The following is a 26,152-nucleotide window of genomic DNA, read 5'->3' on the forward strand; positions in this document are numbered from 1 at the left end:
TGCGTGTTCTGAGTTTAGCTTTACTACCCAGTGGCAACAAAAAAAACCCTCAAGTCTCATGCTGGAGCAGTCTTAAGACAAAAATCAGATAACATGGCATGGGACACGCCTATCATCTCCATACCTTGGTAGCATCCTCTGCTGCATTTTCTTCAGTATTTAAATTATTTATGGGCCTCCATGGGAGGCAATACTTGTGTAGTGCATGGCTGTGCTAGACAGTGGAAAGCTACTAGCTGAGGAAGCTGAGCACCATTGTGATAGATGCACAGGAGTGTATGTGCCAAACGGGAAAATAATTTAAGATAAGAACAATATATGCACATGAACTAGGAAAGCACAAATGAATACAAACACGTTCATACACGCTTGAAACCAGAATGTGGTTGCAGTGACTAGTTAACGCTGGTTACATACATTCTGAATCCAAGTCACAGGACAGGTTGTTTTTTGTGGCTTTTTCAAAAGCTGCTTCATTCAGCTAGTGACAGTTAAGACTTTTAAAAAGACTAATAAGGATAACTGTTACAAGAATATGCAAAGAGTAGTTCAAAAGGAAGCAAGCATCTAACAATGCTATAAAATAAGACCATGATTTCGACTGGCCAATTGCAGTATGGCAACAGTAGCCTTCCATACTTCGTTAGCAACCACAATACACGTTGATAACATGGACCACTAAACAAGTGATTATCACCTTTACCTGAAGAGATACCGGTTACCCATTAAGGGTAAGTTTGATGGATCTTTTAATAATACGAATACTATTTGTTGGAACAGGAGATGAAGAATCTGGTAGTTCTTTACTGGAAAGCCTCTACAACACACAAAAAGATGCCACAGAAAAAAAAAATGGAAGTTTCAAATTCATTAATACAGAAGTAGCAGCAGATAAACCCTTTCCTAGCTGAATATAACAAGATTCTTTATGTACCAAAACAGTATGGCCCAAAACCAAATATTTACAGAGAAGGGTTTTTTTTTTTCACCACACCACTTGTTTAGTTACCACCAGTTTATAGAGGAAGAGCATTTTCCCCTCTGCAAACTTCTTTCTTAGCATCAATTGAGATAATTATATTCCTGAGGGGGGAAATAAGTTGCAAGCTGCTCAACAGCATAGAGGAAAGCTACCATTCTTCTCAGATCCATGGATCGGGAAAACAGAGTGTCTCCACTGTCCAGATTACTTCTAGTCTTATAACCCTCAATTTCACAACATTTTACATGACACAGAAGAGTTAAAGCCACTTATACACTTCAAAGCTTCCAAGTCTTGTCACGGAAATCAGTACGCAAGTATTTAAGATAAGAGCTCAGATCACCTTATGGAAGATCTGCAAGGACTACAGATCTTTTTGCTTAAGAAAAAAAATCAAATCAGGAAACAAACTGTGTCAGTGTTTGAGTGCACGGAAACATGCAAGTTTTTCAAGTTCAATAACTTGGAAGCTTTGGCTTCACTTTTGTGAGTAAACCTGGAAGGTCGTTGTTCAGCTATTCAATTTGATGAAAGCATGATAGGCAAAAGCTTACCAACTACTTGGAACCACTAAGTTTACAGGGATTAATAGTACATAAATCTTTGTACATAAAAATCAAAATTCTAGTTTTGCTTTACCTATGAACAAAGGCACAATAAATAATACCTGTGGTCTTGTGGTGTTGATGATTGGGATCAGCATGGATTTTCCTCCAAGGACACCCTAAAAAAGCCAGAGGGGATTTATTAGGCAGTATTGTCAAATTCATGACCTGAGAGACAGCAAGGTCTGGCAGCTAGGATACTTAAAAACTAAATACATACATGCATTGACAACCTCCACCTTGGTTTTTGATTCCCGCCCCCCCATAAGCACACATACAGCATTTCAGGTATTTCAACCTTCACTCTACCAACAAGACCACATCTGGATTTGAGGGTGTGCTCTCAAGAGTTTATGCTTCAGTAGCAAGCTACACTAAATAGAGCTCCCTATCCTCCCTTTGAGAGGCCAAATGCTTTAGTCTTTATAGTAGTTTTTGTTTACATCAGTGAATCAAGTGGTTTAAAAAAAATAAAATCTGATTCCAAGCATGGCAAGAAGCTAGATACTACCAAATCATTTAGTAGTAACATTAAAAGATAGGTCATACAGGTGTAATATTTGGGAAATGAAGACTGAAATAAGTTAAACTGAAAAGCATATTTTTGTTTGCATCAATAAATGTGTAGAATACTTATGTGAGGTAGTCTAGGCACTAGAACATTCCATTCAGCTTTTCAGTTAGTCCACTGAATAAACCACTTCAAAATTACATTTTCTGTAGACCTTCTCCTCACATCTTCCGGATTGCCACCATCTTTGAATGCTGCATCCTGGCCAGTTCCCTAGAATAACAGAATACAGAGAGTCAAAATAATTGCTATACTAAAGCTACCTTCATATTTGGGTGCAGATGCCAGCCAACACATAAATGCGTTAGTGGCCATTCTTAACATTTAGAGAAGACAACCATTACCACACAGGAATCTCAAGCCTCTCAAAGTCTTACTACCCAAACCTAGAAATCTGTACTCAAAATTTTCAATACTAGAGAACAGTTCCGCAAGTTAATTCTTTACAAGTGTCAAAATTGAGTTTTTTCTAGTTGTTCTTTGCCTCTGCCTCAAATCAGAGGTCAAGCCACAAGAACAGCTATTTAAGGAGATTAATGCTTGATTTGTTTTATTGCTACGTATCAATCTAAAGCTTCCACAAAACCAAGATTTAACAACCAACTCCATGCTGTCATTTCAGCAGTGGACAACCTATTGAGTAGGCTGCCGATTTCTAAAGCAGCAAAACTATCACTAGGCATTCAAAAATCATCTGCCAGAACAAGATTAGCTCATACTTTTACATTGGTAAGATTCATTTCCTCTTCACTTTGAGATAATTTTTTTCTGAATTGTTTTAATAACTGCTTCCAAATGAGCCAGTTCATTCAACAATTGGTCAGTGCAGTAGTATATAAGTACAACAGTATTTAGAGACCCTGCCACCAGACCAGAAACAGTCACTAGTGACAGATCTTGGAAACAAAATTAATAGCTATACATTAAATCCAAAACAGTTATATCTACATCCTAGTAAAACTACCATTATGCTTAAATTTAGATTCCAGAATCCGTTGGCGATATATATATGCATTTCTCAGTTATTTCATTCATTCTACATCAATAATTAATACTACTTCAAACCCTCCCCGGCCTAGCCCCCCTTCCTTACGTTTTCTCCATCAACAGTTTTTTTGGAGTATTCTTCTGATGTAGGTGAATGATGTCCTTTAGAGGTCGGTGAATATGGTCGTTTTGGTGCAGCATTCTTAAAGTCCATAATTGGAGTCCCGCTCAATTCATGCTGTCCTTGGACAAAATGTGCTCTGAGTTGAGAAACTGCATTAGGTCCTGGAATGGTGCAACCAATTGGAGGTCCAGATGTTCTTATTGCAACTGTAGCCTCCATTTCTGCAGGAGACACCGAGCTTTTAGATTTCAGCCATGAAATTAAAGACTGCATTCCACCCACTACTTCAATACGTACTTGAATCAATAACAGGAACAGAGAGTCCCTTAGACACTGATGGCACAGCTACATGAGGTGTCTTCTCTCTATTGTTCGCACCGTTAGACCTCTGGTACGCAGCATCTCTGTAAAAGTCAGACGCTAGAGTTATAAAATGCTAGCTTGTAAAATACTATACATTTCATTTCCAGAAAGTTCATGCAAGACAAACATCTACCTTCTTAGCTCATTGTCACAGCTCTGCTAAACAACACGAGCTCACAGGCAATCTAGCACGAGATCTTAATTTTGCTGAACTTCAGACCGTGAGTTTAAACTTAAGCATTCTCTTTAGTGAATCTCTATGTTTACCAGCTTAGTGTATCCAGCGCTCTGTGCTGCTTTTAATGAATATATCTGCTCTACCCCTACATGCACCCAATTTTTTTTTTTTGGCATGCTACTCCTACAGTACCAAACGGTCTGAACACAGCAGGCGTTACACGTTTGGTAGTATTGGGCTATTACTCTCAAGATTACACATTCCTCCTGCGCTGAAGTAGCTTATGGACAAACAGACTTCCCATGAAGTGACAGACCTTTTACTGCCCGAGTTCTCATACTGCTCCACTAAGTCAGCAGCAGCTCTAGTGTTTCTGTGATCAAGATCAGCACTTCATTTGAACTTAATACTGCTTGGCATTAACCATACTTTTTGTTAGAAAGAACAGTTACCTACACATAAAATACTCGGGCTTGAAGTTACACGCTGACCTAAGGGGATTTATATTTGAGACCAAATAACTTCTCTGGTATCAAAGTTGTTCTTCATTCCTAAGTGTTCATGTACATTAAATTAATTTTTTCAAGGATTTCCTTAACCCATCTCCCGCCATGTGCCCAAAGGAGATGCCAGCTTTGTTCCTGAAGCCATTAGAGCCCTCCACATGTTTATGATCCACACAGATTCAAACAAGAAATCCTAGACCTCATTCACATTGTGAGTCAGTTAAAAGCAGCTTCTTCACAGTTCTAAGGTTATGGTGCTAACCTTTCTATCTCTGCTGTAGAGGTGTCCAATTTAGTTATCTTATTTAACAAAGAGGTTGTTCTGGAGTCCGTGTCTCTGGAACCGTCCAAACAGCTTCCATCTGAAGAAGTCCTTTTGCACTGAAGCCCACTAGCATTTTGACCAATATCTGGCATGTTTTGCTGAAACAACAGTTAAAAAAATAATGAACTCTTCGCGTAATTTTTAAAGAAAAAAGAAAAACATTGCCAGAAGAGCCAAATTTTTATCATACCTTCTTTCTTTTCTGTAAGGTTTCCGCAGGCAAAAAATAGTGGAGATGCTTTCTCTTCACATGAGCCGCCTCAATCTTCATACCTTCCTTTAGCACGTTGAGGTTGTTAGCCTGTCTGTAAACTAACATGAAATTTAGTGTTGTAGCTTAGTGGGGATGTCTGCATTAGGTATTTGTCAGAGTTACACGTGGTTTCTTTAGAAACAGCAAGCCTTTAAGTCTGTCCAGCTCAAATGAAGAGCAAGAAGTTTCCAGCCTAACTGAACATGAAATGCTACCCAAACGCTCCGCATGCAGTCTCAAGAAGATGAATGTGACCCAAGATGCCCATTTCATATCCAGTACAGACCAGATGCATAACAGCTATTTAAGTTCAAATATGTGCTCAGTTACAGCTGTGGTTTGCTAATCACGCAGCTCACATCTGAGTTGATTTTAACCTGAAAGAGATAACACTCCCTAACCATTAGTTTTCTGGTTGAGAACAGATCTAGAGGACTTTCTGAACCAACCCAATTGTGCACAGCTGATGAGAGACCAGACACCTTACTCAAGATTCAGACTAATTTTTTATTCGGTATTTACTGTGGTGATTGTGGGTTTTTTGTAACAGTTCTGTAACATCATATAACTTCTCAGTAGTTTAGACGTTAAAAATTTTATCTGTCCAAATAAAACTGGATTTTAGGGGCATCTGACTTATCAGAATCACTACAGTTTAAAGAGGTTTTTCTTAACTGCCTGCAAACAGCCTTTTATGCAACTTTAAAATGCACAGCAGTTATTACAGAAGTCACATTTAGATAAGTTTATCTAACAGGCCTGTGATGAGCATAACTGGAAAGTCAGCTTACTAACATACAGAGTGAGAATCAAAGTAAGGACATGCAACAAAAAGGCTTATAAGTCTTTCTACAGGAGACCTAGAAGTGAAATAAAAGCACAAATATGAACATTCACACCTATCTAAACAGTTGCTTTAAAGTAAATTCAATAATGTTTTTATGTAAAAGTGAGATAAAGTTCACTTAGCAAAAGCCTCCCAAACAGCGAGCCTTATATTCTTGAGCTCATCAACTTGAAGTTAATCTTTGCCCTCTAAAAAATATTCTCTCAGAGTCAAGGCACACGATAAAAGCTTTCTTGCGCATAACTACCGGTCACCGCCACATTTGCTAAAGGATTTCACACCTCTCAAGAAATACCTTTTCTGTTCAGTCTCTCTGGATTCAAACCCTGTATCTGAAACATACTACAGGCTGTGCTTCACTAAACTAAGAGCACACAGCTATACTGATACAGTTTGCGCACAGAAATAAAGGATTTCACATTAGTTCTAGCCTCTTAGCAGCACATAAACCTTGGTGACATAATTTACATTTGCCACAACATTGAAACACAGTGCCACTGGACGTAACGGACAAGACAAGGATCAGTACAGATAACAGCGCAAGTCTGAGGAAGTCACCCCACCTGGCCTGGAACTCAGACGAGAGTTTTGATGCATTTTTCTGTGCTTTTCTCATATCCCAAAGCATGAGCTAAAGAGAAGGTCAGGTTTTACTGCATTTGCTCATGTTGCCTGAGCAAGACAACACACAGCTCGTGCTGGTACTACAGATAAACCCTTCATCAGTGCAAACAACCATTTCAAGGAGTCCACTGTTTAGAACTCGTTTGGACAAACACACTTGTCGCTTCAGAAGACTAACCCGATTTCTTTAATTCTTCATTACAATAGCTAGGCATGAGCCTGACAGCACACGTGCACTTCTGAAAGGCACAAGAGCAGTCAGCTTGGGAAGAAGTAAACAGATTATGGAAGACACCTATACTTTCAAATGACTCCTCACCCCAACCCCCCTTTATTCTAGCATTATCTAAACACCACTTGCAATATTACTTTATTTCTACGTCTATCAAAAGTAATAACAGAAGATTAACATGAAGGTTACATTCAAGACTGCATGTAATTACAATGTGACAACTCACGGACTTTCAAAGTTCTGGGATCATATCATACACAAACTGTTCTTTCTGAAAAGTACTGTCAACAGGCATTAACAACTTATTTTAGAGCCCAGTACAGTTAATTCCCACTTTCAAAGTTCAGCAACTGACAACTGTTTGACAAGTGTAGCTACACCCAGTAAATGGACGTCTCCTGGCTTCACATCTGACTGTCCGCTTCATGAAATGCAGTTCTTTTGCGAGTGTTTACTATGATCTGCAGAACTGTTATTTCACATATGGTATATGGCGTATGACTGTAGCACACACTTCTGTTTCAAGATGGACTTACTTTGCCAAAGTATCAAAATAGTACGTTTTTAAAGCTCATCTTCTAAACGTTGCTCTCTGTAGAAATATCTAATAGCTAATACCAGAAGGAAGCACAATTCACTTTGTGAAGCAATTTCCGCTAGAATAAAAAAAGATGAAACCCTACAAGACTAGAGCAAAATATAGGCTTACCTGTATCTGTGAATGACTGTATAACATACGTTAAATCAATGTTAACACTTTCTGTATTTTCCGCCTTCCTAAACACGATTCCAAGAAACCACATTGACACATATCCACTCCTAAAAAGACAGATTCACAAGTCTATCATTTATGTACAGTTATTTGGATGCTAGTATCTACTCTCAAGGAGGGATTAAGCAAAACAGTTTAGCTGTACGCAGCAATTAAAGGTTAGAGTCAGCCCATACTTAAGTTCTCAGAGTACTTCTCTCTGAAGTTCTCCCTTCTTTAAAAAGATCTTACGTGCTCAGAACCTTGCCTGTCAGAGCTCGTACCTACAACGCTCTAGGTACGTAACTGAACATCTCTCAGGTGAGCTGAGGTGAATGAATATAAACGCGTTACAATACATTGGCCAAACTGTATTTCAAAAAAAATAACGAAACTCACTGTTTAGAGAGTTCTTGGTTGCCAGGGAAAGACTGAGGCTTTACATGTGCAATAGTTATAAATTCATTCCTCTCCAAGTTCCCAACCAGCACACGAATTTTAGATTCGACAAGGCCAATCCTAATAAGAACAAGAGATATTTATTCATTTTTAGCTGTATCCAGCACAGTAGTTCTATGCCTTTTTACAATACAATGTTAATACAAAAATGCTAACCCATCAATGAGTAGTAAGTTTCATTCAGCTAAGCAGATACAACATTTTTATATCACACACCGTAGTTTGAGATGTTTCCAGTGACACTTGAGCTTTAAAGTTTCCAAAGACACAGGTAAATAAGTTTAACTTGTGCTCTTAACAGTTCAGATACAACACTTCAACCTATAACCTACAATGAAAATATCAACAAGAAGCAGATCCCAGCACCTCTGGCTGCATTTTGAAGTGCAGCAAAACTCCTTTTTACCCCAAAGATCAAGGAGGAGAGCAGTTCAGAAAAGGCTCAAGCACAACTGTTCAATTACACCTGAGTAAAGAAGCAATTCTTCCTGCAGATTGACCAGTGAAGAGAGTTTACCCTCTTCTAGCCAAATTGAAGAATATAGTTCCTTTAATAAACAAATGATCTAGTCAACACAGTCTCATCAGAAACTTACCCAAGAAATGAATCATGACCACAAAGGCTTTTCATTTAAATAAAGTACTGGCATTTTACCCTTTTACCAAAAACACTGCTAACTTTGAAAGCAGTCAGAAATCTGCACGTTCTTCAAAAGCATCTTATGTTGATGAACAACAGAGATGTGCTATCTATTCCCAAATCCACTCGAGCTGGTAAACTAAACTTGTTCTTACAGCAGACAAACTGAAGCAAGTTTATCTTCTGCTTTTTGGTTTTCCCAGATGCAAAACTGAGCCCCATTTGCCTCCATTTCTGTCACTGCAGAAACAACAGCTTTTACTAGAGCCAGAACTTTCCTCATCTTTATTGTGAGATACAGTAAGCTTTGTTCACTTAAAAACATTTCACATTAAAAATTATTTGGCTCTAAGCCCTCTGCCCATAACTCGTTGTATACCTAACTGTGACCGACATCAAGCTGTAGCTGATACAGTTTTTGAGTGAATATATTAGAAAGTTCAGGTTAAAGGTATTACCTATTAGAGCTATTTTTAAACATTAAGTAAGCTGTCTTTTAGAGATAGCACAAGAATTATTTGCTTTAAAGAGGGACATATTTAGGGACATGGTTTAGTGGGCGTGGTGGTGTTGGGTTGACGGTTGGACTCGATCTTAGAGGTCTTTTCCAACCTTAATGATTCTATGATTCTAAGAGCAAGCCAGACTTTGAAGTATAACCAAGGTGCCCTCAGAACAGGGATCTGCTACACAGGGCTATTTTGCTTGCTTACTTGAGCAAAGCAGGCAGAGTACTCATTTCTTAACAAAGTGCGCAAAAAAGTTTGGAGACCACTGCTTTTTAAGTCAGTAAAAGATCCAGCTCTCCAGCATCCATTACACATCTGATTACATCAAGTAATCCCTGTTTGCTTCAGTCTCTGCAACAAGGAACATCTTCCTAAGTGAAGCAGTGTTGGGTAAGCAGTCTCCTTAGACTCCTTGCATCTGCTTCTCCAGATGATGCAGAGCATCTGACCCTCTTTGTTCCTTCCCATCACGACTCGGATCTTTAGGTTAACTTCTTAAACAGCAAGATCTACGTTAACTTCCCTAGAAAGCTTTTATTTTGCTAATGAACTGTCTACGTGGTACTGTATTCCATGCCTAGTTGCACAGTTTAATACTTCATTTGTTAATACAGTTAAAAATGAAGTGCAACATTGAATTGAGTTGCGATTACGTATTGAACCCACATTTAAAGCAAGACTTACCACTCTAAGTGATGGTCTTCAGTAAAGGCACTAGCAGTCAGCACAATATAATGTCTAGAAGAAAAAGAAAATGACTATACTAGCTCAGGACTTTATATTCCTTCAAGTGAAACCAAAACTGTCTCAAATGTATAGAATATGACTTCCAGACAAGACAGATTATATCCTCTATTCAGCACATTATTAACTGAAGAAAAACTGATTACATCCTTTAGAATTGCATTCTGCTATATTCTAAATGTCATAGTTGATTTTTTCCTAATAAAAACAATGTCAGTGGCATAACACATACAGGTTTTTTTATATACTTATCCTTACCAAAATTCATATGACTACCTCCAGTTTCTGAAAAACAAACATTGCCATCTTCTATTTAGACTCCAAGTTAAAACTCACTATGCTAACCAGTAAGTAAATCATTTCAAGTTCAGACAACACATTTAATACATACTTGTACTTCTGAAAAAAGTTGAGTGGTTCAAAGAGTTTTGGCCAGTCTGACTTTCCTTGGAGAATCTCATTTGTAACCACAAGACCTACAATTAAGGTTGAAAACCTTATTACCATTTTGTTTAAGACCAGCAGAGCATGATATAAACTTCACAAGATAAAGATTTTGAACAGTAATTGACAGATCAAAAAGCAGGAATTCCCTTGACACAATGCAGGTCTACTACAACAGTTCATTGTAAAACTGGTCCCTTATTGCCTGCAACAGGCGTACTTCCCAGAGACCTATTCTGCCTAAAATGGCAGAACACCTCGCGGAATATAACCAATTCAGATAATGTGGTTTCATATAGCGAGAATTGTACTTTTTAAATCAGTTAATAAGCATGGAAAGAACTTTACCATGTTTGAACTCCTCTATCATTACGGCTCGTGTTGATGTAGAGACATTGTATGTAGAGTTCTGCTGTGGATAGGCTGGGGTGATGATAGGCATGACATGGTATCGGTCCGATGGGTTCACCTACGATGTTAAAACAATTTTGCTTAGCATCAGTTTAGGTTGGAAGAAAGTTTAAAGGCTTCTGAATTCAATTTCTACATACCCTAGGGTCCCATACTGGTAAATTAAGATTGCTCTCTTCAGGTTGTTTCAGCAATACAGGATTTGGCCATTCCCTGTATAAGAAAAGCCAGTAACTAACTGTCCATTTAAAACTCCGCCATGTAATTCAGGGTAGGATTGAATGTTGTCGATGTAAGTCTTACATAAAGAACTACCTCTAGAAGTTTCTTTATGCAAATTAAAATAAACAATAGCTCTTACCATTTTGAAAAAACCAGGAAGAACTTGTTAACAAGAGTAGAAGCCAAAGCATTCGGATAGAGTTGACATGTTCTTGCTACTAGCATGGCCCAGGAAACCCCACCAAGAAATCCCAGCATGTTGGAGTAAATGCCACGTCCTAGAATGGATGCATTGTAGTTAGCCTGTAGTCTTTCAATACCCAAGTATATTCCTTCAAATTTACAGCACCAACTTCACAATCTATAGAATCCTTAGTACACTTCAGCCTCAAAGTCAACTATTTTTGCAGTGCAGCGAGGCCAAAATTGTTGGTCCTTACAGCGATGAGAAAAAGAATCATTACCACACCACTTCCCAAAATACTGCTACTCTGAAATTTGCCTACACCGCTACAGCTACTGCTTCACTCCAACTTCTCTTAAGAAAGAAGTTCTGCCATTCTTCTAGCACTTAGAATCATAGAATCATTAAGGTTGGAAAAGACCTCTAAGACCATCGAGTCCAACCGTCAACCCCACACCCCCATGCCCACTAAACCATGTCCCTAAGCGCCTCATCTACTCGTCTTTTAAATACCTCCAGGGATGGGGACTCAACCACTGCCCTGGGCAGCCTGTTCCAATGTTTCACCACTCTTCCAGTATAGAAGTTTTTCCTCACGTCCCATCTAAACCTCCCCTGGCGCAACTTGAGGCCATTTCCTCTCGTCCTATCGCTTGTTACTTGGGAGAAGAGACCGACCCCCACCTCGCTACAACCTCCTTTCAGGTAGTTGTAGAGAGCGATGAGGTCTCCCCTCAGCCTCCTTTTCTCCAGGCTAAACAACCCCAGTTCCCTCAGCCGCTCCTCATCAGACTTGTTCTCCAGACCCCTCACCAGCTTTGTTTCCCTTCTCTGGACACGCTCCAGCACCTCAACGTCCTTCTTGTAGTGAGGGGCCCAAAACCGAACACAGTATTTGAGGTGCGGCCTCACCAGGGCCAAGTACAGGGGCACGATCACTTCCCTACTCCTGCTGGCCACACTATTTCTGATACAGGCCAGGATGCCATTGGCCTTCTTGGCCGCCTGGGCACACTGCCGGCTCATGTTCAGCCGGCTGTCAACCAACACCCCCAGGTCCTTTTCCGACAGGCAGCTTTCCAGCTGCTCTTCCCCAAGCCTGTAGCGCTGCGTGGGGTCATTGTGACCCAAGTGCAGGACCCAGCACTGAGCCTTGTTGAACCTCATACAACTGGCTTCGGCCCATCGTTCCAGCCTGTCCAGGTCCCTCTGCAGAGCCTTCCTACCCTCGAGCAGATCAATTGCTCTAGCCACATGTGCAAATGGTATTTTCTTATTCCGTATGTATCAAGCTTTTATACTTAACTTGGCAATTTTATCATTTGTAGTCAGGTTCCTGATAAGAAATGCAGCACCTTGTCTTGTAGGCACTCCCTTCTCCTCCCCCCTCTACCCCCATCAAAAAACACACAGAATCTACCACGTGGACAGACCTCGAATCTAAACTCAAAACAGTTTTTAGTTTAAAAACTGTCATTTAAACAGCTATCCAAAGCTGAAGTACTTCTAATGGTCTTACTTTTTCAGCATGTGGTGCCTCTGAAAAGTTTAAAGATCATGAACAATCACATTACTCACGTTTTGCCCACAGTTTAATTGCACGGAGCGTGAGTCGGAAGTTGTCTTTATTTGGCACTAGATGTAGTATTTCATCAGTAACTCTGCAGCCTGTAAGAAAAAAGGACAGAAGTTCTAGTAACAGGTACAAGTCAGTTTTATGCTGTACTGGATCAATAGCTTGCAGTTCAATGTTCGAGTCTATGAAAACAAGTTTGGACTACTTGCTTTGTATTACCTTAAAAATTATAGATTACATATAACATTCGGTATCACTTCAGGTAACTGGTGCCCTCAACAGCTTTTTTTATAGTTTAGACTACAGGCAGCAATGTTTAATAAGGCCTTTCTACAGGATTCCTAAAGCTAGGTTTCTTTCGACAGCCAGGAACAATTAAACCAGTCAGTGTTAAACAGTGAGCAAGTCAGGCTTCAGGTATTTTAAATACTTTTTTTAATGAACTACAACACATTCTTCTCTATCGAGTGCTCTACCTATTCATCTGAAGCAGTTTCTGTGGCAAACTGGAACACTGCTCACACCCTGATCAAAGAAACATGAAATACAAGTCTGTCTACGTACACAACTCCTTGAAACACCTAAATTTAAGCCCACTTGCCACCTCCTCAGATCTCAAGTATACAGGAGATCAGTTTCTGCATCTTGTACAGAAACTTTGGTTGCATAACGTGCATTCTATACCAATTTTAGTAACACTTTCTTTTTAAAGATGTGTAAATATGCTTACCATTTAAGCTCCGTATACACCTTATATCCAGGCTTCTCAAGCGTGAGTCATCTCCGAGATCAAGGTTATCAGAAACAGTTTGCATAGACAGTCTCGCAAACACAAGATCAATCTTAAGAGGAAAAAAGTGCCAACCGTGAGTTAGAATGCCACACTGTTTGCGACCAGCACACTAGCGGGGGACAGTTAGTCAAGTCTAAAAAGCGGTTAACATTTGTATTTGGAATTATGTGACTATAGATACATCTCTCAAGAGATTTATTTGCCAGAAAACTCAAGAAAATTGCTAGAAGTTCCCTATTTTATTTACAAAACCTTCATTGCATCTCCCCTTTCTTTTTAAGCTAGGGAAAGGAGGGGGGGGGGTTAAGTTGAAGAGATACTCTAAACTGAGAATTTCCATTAAAAGGGAACTTAAAATTAATCATAGAATTAAGACATAAGTTCAATCACCCCAACCATACTTCAGCAAAGGAGAGAGAATTTTCTCTATGCAGTAAGCCCTTTTGATCCTGAAGTATCTGGTTTTTAGCACAGTCTGAGAAAAAATTATAATAAAAATTTATAATAATAAAAAAAATTATTCTGTGAATGTCTGTACCAGATAAACACTACAAAGGTCATTGAATAAGTGTCTTCATTACAGTGATACCAAGCAGTAACTTGCTTAGGTACTACAGCATGCAGGTCTTTATTCACCATATAAGACACATTCGAGACACAAGGATTCCTGCAGCTGACAAACCTAGGCAGGAGTCAAATGAGTACTTCTACTTCTCATTTTCCAGATTGTTTGTCTCACAACCGCTTCATTTTTGACTTGCAACAAAACATTTAGTCTGCTCACGCGATTCATACAGCGAACTACGCTATACACATCCCTCTGTAGAAAGCTAGCTTGTCAGAGCCGAGAAGAGTTAGCAAGGACACTGCCTCTACTCCCACTCTGCACAACCCTTGTGAGATAAATGCTATTCAAGTAGGCTACCCTGGTCTACAGCACAGGTTTAGAAAAAAATATCCCTGATGTTCCCATGCCTGCCAGGCTTCCTAGGGGCTTATTTTCCTAAGCTCCCATTCTACAGCAATGTCTTCTGGGACAGGCTGCGGTCAAAAATAGCACAGTCACAGGCCCCTGGAAAAGTTATCCCATTCCAAAGCAAGAAAAAAAATTTACTCAAATTAAAAAATGAAACGCTTACCTCAATGCCGTCAAACGCAAACTTGACAACTGGTACATATGCATCTTCAACTGCCTGTAAAGGAGAGGATAACTGTGTAAGAAACTTTTTTGCTACTTTAATGTTTTTCCTAAACTATGATAAAATACAGAATTTACACTGCTAAACTACTTAGTATAAAGACTGAGTTGCTTCTGAACCAAAAAAAAATTGTTAATAAGCTGCAAGCAGTATAGCACTAATACTAGCTTTAAAAAGTTATTTAGCCAAGAGATTCAGAGGCTGATCACGTATTGTAATGAGCAAACGGTGCACAATGAGCCACCAGTATCTGTGGTTGTAAGGTACTTACCCTGGTAGCGAGGAAGAAAAGAAAGAGATTTCTGTAGCTATCTTACTACTAGTTAACATCCAGAGAAATCTAAAAAATTCTGCCCACATTTGACAGTGCGCACTCGTCTTCTGTATTTTTATTTTCTACTGTGCCCGAGATGCTATCAGCTACCTTATGGGACAGTTTTCAATTTTGCAGACTACTTGTTAGAACTGTGCCACAGCCCACTGTGAGTCTGTTTTCAGGTGACAGTCATCTAAACAAAGGCTCATTAGCTATGCATATGAAGTCTTTCAAAATGGCTGCACAAGGAAGACTAGGCTAAGAGAAACACTTCTCAGGAGTTTGGTTTTACATGCAAGGGACACAACATATGTGCCCGAGGGCGATTTTGCAAAGCAGTTTTGTATGTTCACAACACAGCTCCTATTAACTTTATGTAAAGCTGACAGCGTGCATCCCTGCCGCAAAGTCTCAGGCTGAGTAGCCAGGGAGGAAATGACCAGAGAAGAATGAAATCGAGGTCCTAAAGTACATCCAGAGGAACTCCATGGCAAAGGCAAAGGCACTGACAGAAGCCTTTCCTCATCACATTCAATTTCCTTAATTTTCAGGCTGCCCCTTCCTCTTCCTGCATGCAGTTACCTTATTTCCAAGCCCCTTACTACATCTAAGACTAATGCAAGGCTCCTTGCTTTTTGATACAGCTGACTCATTCCCAAACCATGGGTAGGGGAGAAGCGTACCACAAAGATTCTTTCGTGATGTACAGTCACTGGGGAAAGGAACCAAAAGCTCGACTTCAACATTTTCATGCTGCATAAAATAGTATTTTAGGAGGTGCCCAGAAACAATTTCTTTTTTTATTTTGGCTTGTAAGACATTCACTACCAATATGAGTCTTTAACATGAATATTCTTACTGTAGAAGCTGCACAATCTATCAAGGAGAGAGCTTACTCACTCTTAGATTTTTTATTTCCTCCTGATGTTTTAGTTTTTCAAAGAATGACTGAAAAAAATCCGATCTTTCCACATGTCTAGGAGCGACACAAACAGCATCTATGTCAGCACCTGCAAAGAGATTCCATTTCTTCTGTTATTGTTGGACGTCACTTTCAATCATTAGAACTATGACCAGACAAAAGTTCTACCTTTAGTGTGTACTCCAAGCCTGTAAGAACCAAACGTAAATATTTTGCCACCAACATTTGCTGCCGCTGAAGGGGGCAGATTCTGTGGGTAGAAGAGAAAGTTTACTTTAGAATATAAGATACACATTGACCTCTGTGCAAGTTTAGCTAGCATACAAGTTATTTAGAAAGACTACAACAGCCTCCATCAATGTCTTCTCACTCCCGTACTGAGTTAAGTCTAATAGACTAAAAATACTGTTTTTTCTGAAGCGAGTGCTTGCAACTCAAAAAAAAAAAAAGGATGAGTAATGTAGCAGTCCTTTCATTAATTTACACAAATTAAGACCTATTATTAGTCTTCCCTGCAGCAGATGCACATAAATTAAACACAAACTAAGAGTTATACAAGAGGCAAGCCTAGTGTAATAATTTCAAACTAGATTGAGTGCTGTAGGCTGTCTGGGACAAGATTAGTGCCCATCTGCCATCTATCTCACCCCACAATACTTTGTTTCAGCTTTGTTAACTGCTACAAGTCAACCGATAGAGCCACTTCACAAATTTATTCAGTGCCCCAAAGACTTCAAGATCTTGATCTGAAGTATCTTTTATACCTTATTTCAATGGCACTTACTACAGCTCTACTCAAGACTTAAGAAGAAAGTATAAAAGTTGAGCTTTAGCATAAATCCTAGTAGTATGGCCTTTAAGAGAAATGAAAAGGCTTCAGCTGTTTTGATAAGAACATATAAAAGAATCCTTACCTTGCTTTCACCAAGTTCCAAAATCCATTCTTTGACCAAGTTATTCAGTTTCCCAAGAACAACCAACCTGTAAAGAAAACTCATGTTAAGTTTGTCCTAAAAACCCCAAGAAGTTAACAAATGTTACAGTCTTATTATACCTGTGATTCAGTTCTTCCTCGTCTTCAAATACCCCAAATGGCTTCATTGCTTCAACTAGCTTCTGAGTATGAATACAATCTATATCCTTAGGAGGAGCCAAGCTAATCGGAGAGGTAATTCCATAGTGCCTTTGAGGCTGGTTCTGCAGCCTAGAAGTACTGTGGGAGAAAATAAAATACTGAAGACTTCACAAAAGCAAAAAAAAAACCCCAAAACACAAAATTTACTGGAAAACACCTTTCAGTTTACAGGTTTTCAAGTCAACTTTGGCTCTTTTACCCAGCATTAACGTAAGTGAGAAAAAAAAATCCCGTTTATGACTTTTATATAACTTGACTTAACTTAGACGTCACAACTACTTTTTTAAAAAGCATTTGTGGATATAAGAAAATATCCAAGTTGCTGCCATCTAAATCCAACTTATTTGCAGTGCTCTAGACAGTTAGAACTGATCACCAGGAAATGAAAAGGTCTGAAATGCACTAAGGGTGACACTACATACAGCAGTTTTGGACACATTTCAGTTTCATATCAGTTTTAAGGATATTCCCATCAGCTTCCTGCTAACATTAAGCAAGGCAATTTAACACTGGCTTCTTTTCGTTAAATGTATTTGCTGTGCTTCTACTGATTCTGGAAGGGCATTATACTTGATTGTAGAGGAAGGGCATATAATGAAGTGGTCTGTTAAAACAGAGTTGATGCAGTAAATTCAGTATTGTCTTGTTTTTGTTTATGGAATAATACGAACGAAAACATCAAGCAATCTGCAACTAATGTTGCTAGGAAAGCCTCATGCTCTTAACAGTGTTCAATTTTTATAGTTCAGAGGCTTAGCTGTACATACATCTGTTTTATCTAAATCCAAGAGACGTATGTCAGCGTATAAAGCTGTTTGTAGAGGGTTCTCAAATCCGGCTTAGCTAGTTCACTGCCCAGTTAGGCTGAGCAGGACACCAGGCACCTGGGTCTGGAGGCCCACAAGGTTACTACCCCCAGAACTCCAGTTACAGCAAGGCCTAATTTTTCACCTCCAACCCTCCGCTTCCCCTGCGCGTTTAGACTTATTTGCAATCAGAAGCAGCACACGACTGACATGGCAGGACAACATTAAATTAAAGGCAGCATTAGCTTTTTTTTTTTTTACACCATAGAACCCTTGCTTTAGAAAGGGAAAAATGGAGGAAAAAACCCTACTTCGCCTTACCAGCCGAAACCAGGAGAGAGAAAGGAGTGGGACAGGAGGTAAGAACTGTACTTGATGGATCAAAGGTCTCTACGGAAACACTAGCAGCAGAAGGGGGAGCCACATTAAAAGGTCTATACAACTTACCATGCTTGTCAGAGTCCATACCCAGACCCCAAGGCTAAAGGGATTAATTATGCCATTATTCAAACTGGATATTTTTCTACTTCACGTACGAACAACTTCAAATATGAGCTGGGTTAGTAAAGAGGTGCTTATAACTATTGAAAGTAATCCAACCCATTTTGCCTAGAATGGGACTAGGAAATGCTCAAAGGACAGCTTCAACACTTGATTTAAAAAAAAGAGCTTATTACAGCTCCTTATTTCTAATTGTTGCCTTTTCTCTTCCATTGAAGAAAGATGGCTTTCTGTCACTCAGAGTAGCTTTATCCAACTAAAGACGTAGCTTTTAGTCATCTAGTGGTTTTTTCCCCCCCTCCTCTCTATGAGCTAATTTTTCAAACTTTCTTCTATATGTTTTCCAAAAAGCTGGGGGGTATTACAACTGTGGTCCTATCAGCTAGTCTCCTCTGTCAGAACGGCTGTTTACTTACAAGTGTAACTAGGCCTTAACCTAATTTGCCTTGCCTTGTTTATAGGCATTGTGGACTTCGTAAGTAAAAATACTCACAATGAGTATTTTCCTTCTTATACCATTTTCATCACAAATACAGAAGGAAAGCCTATGTTTAATTGCTGTGCATTACATCTAAATTAAAACACCTACAGCAGCAACTTCCTACGTGTTTTATGTATTACTTGCATTGTACAACTTGCACGTCAGAAAGTTTGCATGAAACAAGAATGGGTTTTAGACTTTGCTAGCATTCGAGATCTTTCCTGTGTACAGAAGGCCACCATCTGCCTTTCATTGCCCCATTCTTCCTAGAGAGACTATAATTTGAGATTGACATAAAGGACAATATCAATTCAATATATCAGATATTATTAATATCAAGTTCTTTTGGTCAATAGTAGATATTTTTCAGTTGTTTGGATGTATTACTGGAAGTCTGATCTCACAGCTTAAAAGTTGAGCAAAACGGTACTTGGAAAGTTTTATTGAAAGAGTAACTTAATGTCCAATAGAATTTGTTCCCCTTTTGGAATTAAAAAAATTTTAAAAAAATCTTACTTCACTCTTTCAAGCGTACTAGACTGCCAGCCATATACAGAGGAGGGACCTTAAGAGATAGAGTAGCGTACATGGCATACTACCCATTCATCCATCAGCCTTCAGTTTAAATGAGAAGTCTGTTGCGGTTTAGTATTTTTGCCGACTCTCGCTATGCTTCGTCCACCACAGTGAACAGCTCCAACATATTTCTGTTCTGATGAATCCCGATTTTACACAGGAAGCTAACTTAAATCGATTTGTGGTTTTGTCACTTATTTGTAGCTTTACAAAGCTGCAAGCCATTTCTCCCGCGTCCTCCGAGAGACAGTGGATAAGTTCACACTATTACAGTTCAGCCATCGGCGCGGCGTACGAGCCTTCACCGCCAACACGTTTCTCCGACTCGCGAGGTCTTGAGCCAGGTGGAAATTTATCGCTCCAGCCTCTTCCACCCTCACCACTCGGGAGGAGGAATAACTGGAAATCGGCTCCCGAACCACCAAAACGGATAGCACAAAACAGAAAGCAACAAACAAAAACATGGGGGGGGGGGAAATCCAACCAACCCCAACCCTGCGACCTCAACTGAAACAACTCCGGCTACACCTTTCACTCCCACCGCACAGGCTCACGCCGAAAAAAGCCTGCAGACACCCGCTAGCGAGTTAAAGCACCTTGTTCTCGACGCCAGCATTCAGAAAAAGCCGCTTTTCCGCCACCTTTAAGCCCGAGACCCGCGTGAAACCTCCGCCGGCGGCAGCCCGCGGCCAGCCCAGCCGTTACTAGGTGACGGCGACAACACAATGCGGCGCTAGGCACGGCGACCCCACGCAGAACCACACCAAACCCGGGGGCCCCGGCAACCGGGGCAAAGCCCGCAGGGCCTTCAACCCCCGCCCGCCCCCCCGCCTTCACAGGGAAAAGGCTTATCGTTTATTTTAAAGACGGGTTTTCCCTCACGGGAGGCAGGTTTCCCGTACCCCCCAGCCCAAGCCCCCCCACCCCCCGGGGCCCACAGCCTCCCACCCCGCCAGGCCCCTCACGGGGCTGCGGCGGGAATAAGCCCCTCAGGGAGACGGGAGGGAAGGAGGGGGGCCGCCGCCTCACCCGCACGTCTCCTTCATGGCGCACGCAACCCAGCGCACACCGCACAGCCCGACCCGCAGCTGCCGCCCAACGGCTCGCGCCCCTTCTACCCGGCGCGCCGCCACCGCCTCCTTCCCGACGGCCACTGCGCCGCTCGGCCAATGGGGCGGGGGAGCGCACCCGGCGGGGTGGGGCTTGGAGGGGAGGCCGCGCCTCCGCCGGCCCGGCTGCCCGTCGCCCCCTGGCGGCTGTCGGCGGCGCGCGGCTGAGGCGGCACCCGCCGCGCCCCCCCCCCCCCCCCCCGCCGCCGCCCCTCTCCTCACGGGGAGCGAGGGGCCCGCGCTCGCTTGACGGGCGGGGGACGCGGGCGGTCACGGAACGGGCCGAGCCGCGCCCGCGAGCGGGGCGGACATTCCCCCTGGCCCAAACCGGGAGACGCACGAGCTGCTCTTCTCCTCGCAGGAGGGAGGAGGTGGGCAGGTGAGGCAGGGACGCTGCGGTGGCTACCGGCCGAGCGGGTGGCGGGGCGGGGGGCATCACCCCTGAGGAGAGGCTGTGAGGAGAGGGGAAGGCTGCCTCCCGCTCCCTGCCGGGGGGGAGGGTTGTCTCACCTTCAGGACACCGGGAAGATGCGCCTCGACATCTCCGCCACCCGCCGTCCCGCTCGGAAGCCGGGGGAGGCTCTCCCCGCTCGGCCGCTGCCCTCCCGGGACCTTTGCGCGGGAAGTAAGGCGCCGACAGACCCCCCTGCAGCGGGGGGGGGGGGGGGGCCGAGCTGCCCACGGGGCGGGACCCACTGGTGAGTGGGCAGGCGTACCGCGTGGAAGGTGGTCCCAGCAACACACCTTTCCCTCCTAAAGCCCAGCGACATTCCCATTCAGGTGCCACCTTCCTGACACCCCCTTCCAGAGAGAGGAGCGATAAAAAAAGGCAGAAATCACTAGTCTTGTATTAATTTATTCTCCTCCAGCCGGCGTTGAGGAGCGAGCGAAGCGTCGCTTGGCTTAAGCCGGTATCGGGAGGATTTACCACACGTTGTTAATGACAGCAGGTAGTTTTGAGTGCTGGCCATGACTTATTGCCAGGTAACATTTTGGGCCAACGTAGTCTGTTGTCTATTACAAGCTGGGTATTAAAGCAACCAAAATACCCCGAGAATATTCTCCCGCACCGTGGCATTTAGATGGCGATTCCCCACTCACATTCGAGCCTGCAAAAAGTTAAAAGTAAAGCCATAATGTTTTTGTAAAGTTGAATAAATCTGTGGAAAAAAGTTTGCTTCCCAACTGCCTTGATGTCTTGCCATACCAGAGGCTTTCTGTGAGATTAGCCCATGCATCATTTCTGTGGTTTTCTGGGTTGTCTGCAGCGCCTTTGGTGAAGTAAAATACATTTTATCTTGCAAGATACTTTGAAGAAACGCAAACGTAACTTTTGTCCTGAAGTTTCAACAAACTAACAAAACAAATGTTTGGTGTTCAGACACGAAGGTACTTTTAGCGGGATAGCCTCACCAACCCTTCTCAAATAACTTCATGCTATGGAGAGTTAAAAATGACTTCATTTATTTCTTGAATATTTGCATGGCAGTGCTTGTGCTAATATTTCAAAGTCTTTGAAAATCAGACGCTTCTGCAAGACTTTGCACCGGTAAAGCCAAAAAAAAAAAAAGGTTTTCAAGCAAATTTCTTGAGGGTTTGTTTTTTAAACCTCTAGTTATGCCTTTTAGTCTCAGCGGTTTATCATGGTTTTCTTTAACATTTTATGTTCATCACAACACTAGTGTGGTCCTAGAATCAGGAAAACTCTTGTTTGTATACTGCTTCCCGTTCTTTTCTCTCAGGTTGATACCATCTATTTTGTGTGAGGAAAGCACCTGCCTTTATTTTTTCCGCGTTTAGATGGCTAATTAGCCAATGGTTTTTTTACTCTGTGTCTGCTGCGTGCTTTAGTATCGCGATAGTAGCTGCATTTGCCTACAGATGTAAGTGATGGAAGGTTTTTAATGGAGAGGTGATACCTTTCTTTAAATCACCCGCAACATTTAGGAAAAAATTAACTGGTCTTCAAGCACAGAAGTTTTTCCTCAGGTGCAATTCTAATGTTAAATGCAAATGGAGGCTAATCAAGCTTAACTTGATTGCTTCAATCCGGTAAACTATTAAAGAGAAGAGGCAGTGGGTGCTTGAGAAACAAAGGACCTTAACGATGGTTGAAGTGGGACGGTCAGGTCGTGAGTTCTTACAGCGGCTAGAGCTCGAATAAGGAAATAATTTACTTTTTCTGGAAAAGAGACAGTTATGAAGTGCTAGGAGAGCAATAGCTCAATAGCGTTTCTGTTATCTTGCTCGAGTTTATGAATTATAGTTTCTAGTGTTATCTTTTGAAGATACCTGGGAGTTTTCCTTGAAGGACAGAACTGAAGAGACTGATTGGGTTGGCTACTCTGTGAGTAGTGGGGTTTTTTTAATAGAAAACAAGGTTCTCTTGTTGTTTGCTAGCTACTTATGTAAAATTCTTTCTAGCATGTAACTGTTGCATTGTAACTACATAGCTTCCACAATATTATGTGGAGTAGTGGCTAAAATATAGTATGTTTTAGAATGTGTGGAATTTGGGGAGAGTATGTTATAACAACTTTGAAACACTTTTGTGTAGTGCCTGGGTTATAGAAATGCCTGATAACCAATTAAATATTGTTAACTGGGGCTTCTTTTGTGTGTGTATGTGTTATCTAGACAGCACGTTGAAAAAGTGAAATCTGTTTTCTTAAAGTAATATAGGGTGGGGTGTGGGTGTGTGTTGGGTTTGTTTTGTTTTTTAAATTGCTGGTATGTTCTAAAGGAGTAAATGTTCTATGTGGCATAAATGAGGTGATATCTGAGTACTTTTAGTCTGTTAGAGGGTATTACTGATTTTATGGATATGTGCTTTATAAATATAAATACATAGACTGTGCGTTTTCATATATTATAGTCTGTATATCTTTGTATCTTAATTTTATCTGTAAAGCTAATGGTAGTGTGATGTGTTTTAGAAACCACTTGTGGGAGACCATGTGTTTGATAGACTTCTAAAATTCAACTATCTAAATGCTTATTCCTGGCTAAAAGAAGCTGTCTGTGTACTCACTATGGATTTTGCTGTTACTGTTTCTTACCCCTTTTCCACTCTGGTATATTCAGCTGCCGCCCCTGTATTCCATAGGGGATATTTGCTTGTAAATGCCTGTCCCTTTTCAGTAGAAGATGGCAATCTTGTCTTTTTTTTTTTTTCCTCCCCTTACAAACAGTTCTTGTCTAGTCAAAGTGTGCTAACTAGCTTGTTGCTCAGTGCACAATTCCTGTAAGTTGTTTAGGCTTGTCTTTTAAATTTAAGTCTTTGCTGTGTTAATTTTTGGCTAGGTAAGTCAGTTCAAGTATCTGATCGTGTAGCTATGTGGTCAGAAATATTAACCCAAGGGAAGGAGAAAGAATATATTGAGAGGAGGATGAGGTGGGTGGTTTCAATATCCCCAAGCTAAATCCTGTACGTTATACAGATAAGATCCTTCTCACTTACTTAAACTATACTCTCATAGAGTAGTTCCATGGCAATTTAAACTGGCCTAACCCAGGCTGGTGTGACTTTTCACCTCTCCCTCAAAGAGTCTGTGCTGAATTGGTGTCGAGCTGGATCCGTTTCCTAATTGTTGGAGTATGTGCAGGCTCCTGAACACTACTGTTGGTGCAAGGGAGGAAGCAGAACCACAAACACAGTTGTGGAAGTGGAGAGGTGGGATGATAGGTAGCAGTCTGGATTTAGATTGGCTTACGGTGTACCCAAAAACTTGCAACCTTTTCCAGTATATCAGCTGACTTAAGGAAAGTTACAATCTATCTCTACAATTCCTCTGCACTTACTCCCCTTCTGCAAGTCTGTGCATTGTGAAGCGTATACAGCTAGGTGTGCATATCTGCCTGTCGTATTTGTACTTGCATACAAGCACACCTGTAAATGTGTAGATGCATGTGAATTCTTGTGAAGTACTTAATGTTCCTATATTAGCAAGATAGCTTGGAGGTCTTCCTATGGGGGAGAATACGATTACTAGCTTTATAGGGTCCACTCTTATCCATAGAGGGACGCACATTAATATTACCAGCGTCAAATATTTTCATGATGCATGTGTCACAGGCTGAACTCTCTGTATCTTATGGGTATGTGAAAGATTATACGCTCAGATCTGCTCTTCAACGCATGTACCATCTATCAGCTGAGTTCTGGCACTGTTGGCTGTCTGGGTTTGTTCAGAGATAGTTCTTTTCCGAAGTGGAATGTCTCTGAGGAGCTGATATTTATGAGGGGAAGTGTAGCTGGAGTCATGTGACGATGGTAACAATAGGCAATGTGCCTATGTGAATGGAAAAGCTGTGATATTTTACTCTGTTTTCTTAGTTTTGTAGCTTTTTCCTCAGATGAATTGTGTTGCAAGCCATTAAAAAAAAAAGACATCTTTGTCCAGAAAGATTTTTGCCGTATTTTATTTGGCAAAGTGCTTCATGACTCTTACTGAGTTTTAATGTTCTGACATTTTAAAAATTGAAGGAGAGTGAAACTTTAAACAGACTTTTGAAGGCAGTTTTGGAGGAACTTTAGGTATATGCGTGAGAAGTTATGTACCACCTACTGCACCTGAAGCTTTCTGCTTCAACATACAAAAACTGACTGAAAGGTGAAACTGCTACAGAGAAAATACTTGTGTGATATTAAAATATTATCCACAGAGCTGAATAAAATCTTTTTCTGATAAATTTTTCTCTAACTTTGGATTTTCCTTACAAATGAGGAGGATCTTATCTGTGTAATGTACCATATTTCACTAGAGAAAGATTTTGTCAGCAATAATGTGTGTGTATATATATTTAGGCCCTGATGAATATCAGCTAAAAATCACAGGAAATTCAATTCTGGAAAGCTGCATTTTGTAATAAATGTTCTCAAGATTTACTAGTCTATCACTTTATGTGGGAAGATATATGGTAAGAGATAACAGTGAACAGTAGAAGAGGTAGGGTTGCTGAAGGCAGATTTCAGATGGATGGATTTAAACAAGTGGTGGTTGAAGGTTTTTTAGTTGTTTGTTTTTTTTCTCTTATCTTTGAATTTCATCAATTTACTTAAGGGACATAATTCTATGATATGTTGGTATTGGTAACCTAATAAGCTGCTCGGAAATGCAAATGCATAAAACATTCATATTTTAAGTCAGTCCTAACTGTTGCTGCTGAAACACTAAGCTTGCGTTGGAGGGCATGACTGTTATTACACTGCTTGTATGTCTTTCTGGACTGGCTTGCTGTTAATGACTATTAGCTCCTCATACTGACAGTTATAGTGGATTCCTAGCTTAATTGCAATCACTTGGTAGGATTTCAACTTGCTGCTGTACATTGAGCCAGCAAAACAGTACCTCTCCTCTGCTTTCCCAGGTGAGTCTTGAATGCTTGTGCCCCTTAATGTGAGATTAGTTACAGCTCTTCACCTGGTCAACAACAACAAAAGACTATACATAAACTTGCACTGGCTTGTAGAGCAGCTACAATGTCATCAAGAGATGGACGGGTCACTCCCTTGTTTCACTTTGTAATTAATCTTAGCTTCAATTTGGTGTTACCAGCTTCTAAAACAGGTTAGTTAATGGGAACTAACTGTGAGCTCGCTAAAGCAGCACTAATCTTGCTGCTTTCAATGAATTGTCTGTCTTTGATCAGCTCATTCTCTCTCAGCAGGCCAAAAAATAGGCACAGGATACGAGTGCTTAGTTTACAATCATGTTAATTTTGCTTTAGGTTTGCCTTTAGCTGTTGGAGATTAATGAATCAAAATGGTGTTAAAT

The 26,152-nt window shown here is 41.0% G+C and overlaps 1 protein-coding gene across 1 annotated transcript; it reads right to left on the bottom strand.

Moving 5' to 3' along the window:
- Positions 1 to 10,912: 10,912 nt before the first annotated feature.
- Positions 10,913 to 20,341, bottom strand: LOC143159122 (poly(A) polymerase gamma-like). Its single transcript, XM_076335597.1, has 9 exons — positions 20,296 to 20,341; positions 16,822 to 16,980; positions 16,682 to 16,748; positions 15,936 to 16,017; positions 15,746 to 15,855; positions 14,470 to 14,523; positions 13,268 to 13,379; positions 12,540 to 12,629; positions 10,913 to 11,055 (listed from the first exon to the last, which is right to left on the bottom strand). Exons 1-9 carry the CDS (start codon positions 20,310 to 20,312, stop codon positions 10,913 to 10,915), a joined length of 834 nt encoding a protein of 277 aa, XP_076191712.1. The 5' UTR covers positions 20,313 to 20,341.
- Positions 20,342 to 26,152: the final 5,811 nt, after the last annotated feature.

This window comes from Aptenodytes patagonicus, chromosome 3, assembly GCF_965638725.1.
Source record: "Aptenodytes patagonicus chromosome 3, bAptPat1.pri.cur, whole genome shotgun sequence".
Lineage (NCBI taxonomy): Eukaryota > Metazoa > Chordata > Aves > Sphenisciformes > Spheniscidae > Aptenodytes > Aptenodytes patagonicus.

What these genes read in the sequence shown, in the direction of transcription:
- LOC143159122 (XM_076335597.1), bottom strand. An exon ending in TGGAACTTGGTGAAAGCAAG is followed by an intron (nt 16,018 to 16,681) that starts GTAAGGATTCTT and finishes TTCTACCCACAG; the next exon opens with AATCTGCCCCCTTCAGCGGC. An exon ending in AGGAAATAAAAAATCTAAGA is followed by an intron (nt 14,524 to 15,745) that starts GTGAGTAAGCTC and finishes TCTCCTTTACAG; the next exon opens with GCAGTTGAAGATGCATATGT.